The sequence below is a fragment of the Cupressus sempervirens genome, chromosome 7 (genome assembly GCF_028749045.1).
Source record: "Cupressus sempervirens isolate cs-2001-9-10 chromosome 7, ASM2874904v1, whole genome shotgun sequence".
Taxonomy (NCBI): domain Eukaryota; kingdom Viridiplantae; phylum Streptophyta; class Pinopsida; order Cupressales; family Cupressaceae; genus Cupressus; species Cupressus sempervirens.
Window position 1 is genome coordinate 719,117,707 of NC_143124.1, and position 7,757 is coordinate 719,125,463.

General features: G+C 31.4%; 1 protein-coding gene across 4 annotated transcripts in view; it reads left to right on the forward strand.

Moving 5' to 3' along the window:
- The first annotated feature begins 2,085 nt into the window (after positions 1–2,085).
- Positions 2,086–7,757, forward strand: part of LOC149549245 (LOB domain-containing protein 15-like) — a 54,082-nt gene continuing 48,410 nt past the window's right edge. The window contains exons 1-4 of one of the 4 annotated variants that reach the window (XM_089792662.1): positions 2,086–2,104; positions 2,432–2,566; positions 2,835–2,901; positions 3,002–3,222. In XM_089792662.1, the coding sequence (XP_089648788.1) occupies positions 3,046–3,222 (177 nt within the window). In that variant the 5' untranslated portion in view covers positions 2,086–2,104; positions 2,432–2,566; positions 2,835–2,901; positions 3,002–3,045. Of the gene's footprint in view, positions 2,105–2,181; positions 2,567–2,834; positions 2,902–3,001; positions 3,223–7,757 lie in introns of those variants that run through there. The other 3 variants (XM_089792660.1, XM_089792663.1, XM_089792659.1) reach the window with 3 other exon arrangements.

Sequence of the window (7,757 nt, forward strand, 5' to 3'; positions counted from 1 at the left end):
GGAAATCTTGTTTGTTTTATTTGGGGACTAATAACGTCTACTTTGTCTTTGGTGAAGAATCTTGAAATGGAAAAACACGTCGTTTTGGTTTCTCAAAATCTCCTTCGCCATTTTCTGCAATGCTTTGCGTGTGCGATCTCGTGCTAAATAACTGCTAAGAAGACTTGCTTTTGTCTATAGCACCTCCAATTTTTTAATTTTTATATCTCCTGCTGGAAGAAATAACCTAACCTAACGAGTTTTTCTTGTTTCAAAATGATTTTAACTAAGAGTTCGTTTGGTTTGTGGAATTTAAAAAATCCGGATTTCTACAAGCCTTGGTTTAGCCAAATCAAGGTTTTGTTAGTAGGAATTTGGAAAACCTGGTTTTGAGGCAAAATTGGAAGTCGCGTATGCTAATTCCATTTTGCAAATTTTGAAACAAATGCACAAATTTTCAAATCCGGATTTTGAAAAAGCCAATTCCTATCATCTTCCACGAACTAAATGGACCTAAAGAAAAGTAGAATTATTAGAATTAGAATAAAATTTAAAATTAGATGAGTTTAATAAGAAGGATTTGATAGGAAGTATCCACTATAAATATTTATATTTCAAATAAAATTGAAAATTGAATAAGTCTAAAGGATTTGAAAAAGAAAGTATCTATAAAGGTAATATCTTGTTTAATTCTATTAATATTTATAATCTTAATTAATGATTGATAAAATATTTTTATATTGGTAAAATATTTTTATAAAACTAATTAATTTGTGTATTAGATTAAGATCAAATAATTTTAATAATTTAAGTGTTTTTGAGTATATAAGAATGAATATATATGAAAATAATTTAAATGTAAATACATTTTTTTTTAATAAAAGTTAATTTATTTGTAAAATAATTTATTTTTATTTTGTAATAATTGGTTCAAATTAAATTGTATAAAATGATTCATTAAACTCTTATTTCACACTCTCATTCATCATTCAAAGTTAGAGAGCAAGAGAAGACAATGTGAAAATGTGATGCTCATTTTTTGTTAGAAATTCTTTTACATGATTAATTCATAACATTCAATATTATAGAAATTAGGAATTTTTATTATTCTAATATTTTGCTGTTTATAAACGATGAAAATAAACATCATGAAAAATGATAAAATTTAACGTGGTACTAAAATATATTACTGTTATTTTTCTAATATAAATATTTTATTGTTTATTGTTGAAAGTGATAGTGTGATTTTTTTTCTTTTTGTTTCTTGAAGGACTTTAAAATCAATTTGGATAGACTCAAACTTCTTTCTATAAGAATCTATTCTACTAAAGCAATGGAGGGATTTCACTCTCGCCTCATATGATGGAGGCCTTGTCCTCATTTAAGAATTCATCTTTAAATGCACTAATAAACTATGAGTACATTGAGTAAAACAATACAAAGATTCAAAATCCAAATTTTAATATAAAAAAGAAGACAATTAACAATATTGATATAATAGATACCCTAATGTTTAACTTGAGACAGATCAGAAGATATCAAAATAAATTAATGGAAACAACAATATGAACTGATGTATGATATTCTTAAAGGATAAAATAAACTAAAATGAAATCTTCAATTAATAAAAGCATGTGATCTTAAATTACAGCTTCTATGCTACAGATAACTTGATACATCTGATAAGATTAAGAGACCATAATCCTTTTTAATAACTGAGAAAATCAAATGAAATCAAGCTCTGGAACACCGTTGTCGCTCTCAGTTAAATATGAGAATTTTTAAAACTTGGTACAAAACACTTTCATATTGACAATAAAACAAGAAATGGACTTTAACGTGTCCTACCAAAATACTTTCGTGGTTCAATCTTGTACCTGGACGGATTTTGCTAAGTCCTCAGCCTAACTTTTTTAAACGATGACGAATCCCTTGCTGCCATCAAAACGGAACCTTTGAATAAACGGATCGGGACAGTAAAATAATAATATAGCGTAGCAAGTGCCTCTTGCCATTAAAAAAATCAGCATTGAAGTTGATGTTTGTCAACTTTGATTTTTCAAGTAATGGGATTGCCTCGTGAAGCTAATTTTTGCATTCACAGACAAGTTGTCTTCCAAATTAGGTAATTTCTTCTCATCTTTTACATTTCACAATTGGAAGGCTTTGACTATCACAGCTATAGATCATGTGCATCACCTAAATTTTTCCTCTTTCTTTATCAGCTTCAAAAAGTCCATATATAAATTTATAGCTACCAGATGCTTACAGTTTTGATTTTTTTATCTGATGCCAACTAACCTTAGTCAGATTTGGAGGAGTCCACCATCATCTAAATCCAGGCCTGCAGCTAACATTGATCTTTTCTTCTTCTCCTCTATATATAATTAAACTATTCCTTGAAGAAAAATTCTTTCAGGGATCTTAGATTTTGTTTCTGTTCTACCTTTAGGTTGACCTAAGAGATAAAAGGCTTGTTCGTAGATCAATGGGCTAGGGATTTCCGTGCATTTGGGTTGTATGGATGCTCTTAAAGTAGTCAAGGATTGATTGAAGTTATGGTGATAATACAAATTTCATATTGGAGGTATAAAGATTTTGCACCATCAACTGTTCTATGAAGATTATCAAGATTATATCTTTTTGATAAACTTATCATGATTATGTCTTTTTGATAAACTCTTTTAGTGATCAAGAATCTCTGGGTTGTGTTTCTTGTTTGAGTTTTAAGAGTTGTAGGGAAATTTAAGTGATTTATAAGTTGGGTTTTATTGTTGTGTTGTTTTTACGTTTTAGATCACACTCTATGATATCATTGAAGTGATTAAATTGGTTCTCTCGATTTGTAAGAACAGATATACAGATACTATGGCCAGACGAATATGCTGATCGGAACAATCTGCTGATAATGTGAAAAGCGAGGTATGGCCATGCTTCTGGTAAAGCTAATTATGGATTTCTATTATTTTGATTATAGAGCTTCACATTTGACACAAATGGGTATTTTTGGTTTTGTCTTAAGGATAAAAACCATGGTTTTGAATTTGTAAAAGATAGGGTGTAGACATGATGGGTGGTCAGAAAGCTGTGAATACATCAACTCCATGTGCGGCATGTAAGCTGCTGCGAAGGAGATGTGCTCAAGAATGTCCATTTTCCCCATATTTTTCCCCAAATGAACCTCAGAAGTTTGCAAGTGTTCACAAAGTGTTTGGGGCTAGCAACGTCTCTAAAATGCTCATGGTGCACTTCTTTAACCTTCTCCGATTACTACTCTTCTCATATGCTTTTATATGTTGTTGGCATCTGAAAAGTGGAATAGATTGTTTAAATAAAAGTATTAAGGGACATAAGCAGCAGTTTTAACAAGCACGAAGACTGCAAAAATCAGTACAGTTACAGATCCAACATGGATAAAAGAAACCCTAAGCTTGGATTTGTGTGATTAACTTGACATTTTGACTTTCAAAACAACTGAAACAAATAAGATTAAAAACTTCATATATCACTCAAATTGGGACTGAACAATCACAGATCTTTTTTTTTAAGTGAAAAAATGGGACGCCTTTAGGTTTAGCATTAGGGTAAATGGCATCTACACTTCCCCCCACCAAAAATAAACACTGAGACTAAACTGGTCCTCTTATTTTTATATATATTTTTAACAAATATATAAGTCTTTATCTTATTTCTTGTACTGTACATCTTTTCCCTACAGTCTGATACTTTTTTTTTTCAAAACTGAGGAGAAATTCAACGTTCTTGTTTAAATATGGTTCATGTGGAAATCTAATTTATCTTTTAATCTTTTATTTCTTCTTATTTTATTTTACATAAAATTTTGTTTTTGAGTTCAATTGTATATATTTTTAACATTAAGATGTCTTTTAACATTAAAGTTTCAGATAACATTACATAATTCAAGTAGGATGAGAGAGAAGGATAGAGAAGGATAGTAAAGGATGATAGATCACTGAGAATGATTGAAAAGATTAATAAACATACACAATCGAATTCAAAAACAAAATTCTATTCACAATATACTTATTTCACTTCAGATTTCAGCTCTAACCAAATCTAAGGCACATAGGTAAAATGTAGAGGGCAAATAAATGAATTTCTTGATGATAAATCCATCAATAGGCTTCTAATGAAGTAAACTATGGTGCCAGATTTGATCTTTCAGCCTTTTACATCCTAGTTTGATGGCCAGCGTCTCTTTTCTCTTGCTTATACTGCAAATGGCTTCTGACAAGGGGCCAGAAATCATGGAATGAAAAACTATCTTATTAAGTAAATTTTTATAATTTAGCATTATTTTAAAATTCCATTGGGCGAACATTTTTTCCCCTTATAATCTACAGCTGAATTCAAAAACAGCATAGATATAACTATTCTATTACATAGTTTATACCAAGCTCATACCAACTTATTGTTTCTACGTATGTTTAGTTCACCCTAGCAATAACCTCCTTTGTTGGTTTCTGTTCTCTCGTTGTCTGTATTGAGACTCTTGACAGAGACCGAGCTGAATAAATTGATGGTTACCAAGGAAAAAACAAGGAGAACACAGATTACAATGGTAGAGTTTCCATGTACCAAGCATTCTGCATTAATGGTTTTATTGTACGCTAGTCTTGTCCACAAACATTGCATGTAGAAAACAATGAAAAAGTTAACTCTCTCAGTACTCAGAGTACCTTATTCATTGCAGCCTATCGACCAGTTCTTGTATAACAAGTAAGACACCTGTCAGCCTTATTCATAACTGTCGAAAAAGAGTTCAATCTCAAGTTCCACTGCATATATTCATGATTTGATACTTGTGAATGCAGTCAAACTTCAGTCTCTTATTTTTTGAGACTTTCTTTTCTCGTGTACTGCTATGCCAGTCTCCTGCCATTCTTTTTCGTGCAATATCCCATTGTTTTACCTTAAATTCAATATAAAATTCAATGTACCAGTTTGGGGTTGTCTGCATTTAACAAGAAAGAATCGGTGAGATTTGCAGAGGTGTGAATGAATGAAAGTTAATAATATTAGATTTCCAAATGCAAGTAGCTTCTCGATTGGATTCGATTGTGTCAAAAAAATTAGCATCAACATTTCAGATCAGACCTGTGATCCATCATCATATAAATGAAAGTGTATATGAAGACAAATAATGTATGATATTTATGGATAGGGAAGAGTATAGTTGTTATGATTAGTTGTATGTGACTTTTGTTTGTAGCTACTATTTTGGTTTATAAGTAATGAAGATAATATTTAGTGTATGTTATGTGTGCAAGGATGAAAAGTGGTCATTTAGAAGTGGTCTTAAATATTATGTAAGAGTAAAAGAATTGTCATTTCTAGTTGCATTTCTATTACTATTTGGTTTGACAACAAAAAAATGTTGTCTATCAATCCAATACACACAAATGACATAATTATTGTAAACTTCACAAACTTAGAACTCCTAAATGGTAAGTTGGATTTGCTAATGTTTTCAATGTATTTCCGTAGGTAAGTGAAGAGCTTAAAACTAAGGTTTGGACTTTTGGGTATTCATGCATCTCTTTGTAGGGATCGCGGAGCGCAAAGTGGTAAAAAAGTGCTATTTCAAAACCCTTGCTCAATAGTCACTCACTCAAGAAACACCAATATTTGTGGTTAAAGGTTCATAGTATTTCGTGGAGCACAAAGTGGTTAAAAAGTATTATTTCAAAATGCGCCATACCTACTATGTTCATGCACCAATAATCACTCATTGAAGAAACACCATTATTTGTGGTTAAAGGTTCCATAGTCTTTCGTGGAGTGCAAAGTGGTTAAAAAGTGGTATTTCAAAACGCTCACCCATATAGCAATGGTTAAAGGTCCAGAGTCTTTATGAAATATCCTAATATTGGTATACACAATGGTTAGTCACCAACCAAAAAAATAAAAAAAACATTATTATTATTAATACATATCTGATCTGCTATTAATACACGTGTTTTCATTTTGTAGAACTCTTTTAAGAATTAGATCTCTTCACCTTGATCCAATTATTAACTTGTTTCCTCCAAATAGATTTCTATAAAAATAAGAAATCAATAACAAAAACATGGTTAATAATAGAGCACAAAAGTCCAAAACAAAAGCATCAACATTGCAAGTCAAATCTTAATGCAATGCTACATGTGGAACAGTAAGTACACTTGTACCTTGGCAAACGTTCGCTAGGGGTGGGAACTCTATCCCTAGTCCACGTGGCAGAATGGGGTGCATAGATTCTGTGGATTCCTTTTGGTTATTTAAATAAGTTTATAATGAATTGAGAGATTAAAGAGGCGCACATGTCTTTTGCCAGAAATTCCGGAGGTAGGTGTACTCCAAGCACTTTGGACTAGATCTGCACCTTTCGCGTTTCAGAACTTACGCAACCTTTAAAGGCCGTTTACTAAGAGGAAATTGTGTCGCAACACGTTGGCGGTGCGACGAAAGTAGAGAAAGTGGGTTTGGTTTCACGAGGTTTAAAATATTCAAGCGCGGCAACAAAATTTGAGAATAGAATAGAAAGATAAAACAGGTTGAAGAAACACATCAAGTGCACAGATTGCAACGAAATAAAATATTATTTGCCAGTTGCAAAGAAATAATTTCTAATCGATAGAAGCTGCGTAACATTAATAGTAGTTGAAACGAACGGCGTGCTTCAAAGGTTTTTATTATTTTTTGATCCATTTTAATAGCTGCAAATGAATAAAAACAAAGAAGATGAGAGAAGAGAGTCAACAGTAGTTACACCGACTTCATTTGTTTAGTCTGGTTATTCAGTTGACGCATTGAGCTCAGAATAGCTGGCGTTTATTACGAGAGTTTTCTCTGAGCACAGCAAAGAATGGCTTAAAAAGTGGGGAGATGTAAGAAGTGATTGAAAGGATATTTTGTGGTTGGGAAAATGGAGTAGAAGATTGAACAGATTATGAGGATTGGAGTCCACGTCGTATTATTTAAAGTCGTTGTTTTTAATGGCGGAGAGAGAAACTTCCGTGGGCACATGATTCTGTGTTTGTTCTTTCTTTTTTCTTTTTGACTTTGGGAATCGGTAGATGGATAGGGGAAGAGTGGTTATTCAGTTGAATATGTTTAGTATGTCACATTTATGTTATTAGAATTAATTATTATTATTTATTAAGCTGGAGTACATTTGAATCCAGATTTTTTAAGATAAGTTCATACTTTTATCTTTGTGTTGTAGGCTCTTGTCTAATATTTAATTATTGATTCAAAAAGAGTAGAAAATGATAATTAGAAGTTCTTAATAAGTTTCATATTAGTATTAGTCGATCATTTTATCAAAAAATGAGTTTATAATTGGTTCATTTGTGCACCACTCTCACATATTTGGCATACATGTCCATATGTATTAGCAATTATGAGTGAATGATTATGAGGCCATCTTTAAGTAGATATTAAGCAATATATTTAAACGTGTTTTTGCACCTTTGATGTCTAAGTTTACAATAGGGTTTTTAATATCCAAAAGCCCTTTTTTTCTAGTAAGTTAAGTCAAATATTGAGACAATAAAATAAATGATGAGAAATCTCATGTATTGTTTAGACTCTATGTGTGTGGGAAATAAGCTATAATGACTATTAGTACAATCTCCTAGTCAAATTATCTTTATTGTTAGTAAAGTTATATTTATTTTTTAAATTCTCAACATTTACAGTGTGTGATGGTTAAGTTGTAGTGCTCTTGTTCTTGTCATTTAGGTTTAGATTCTTTAGAGATGTTATTAATGAGT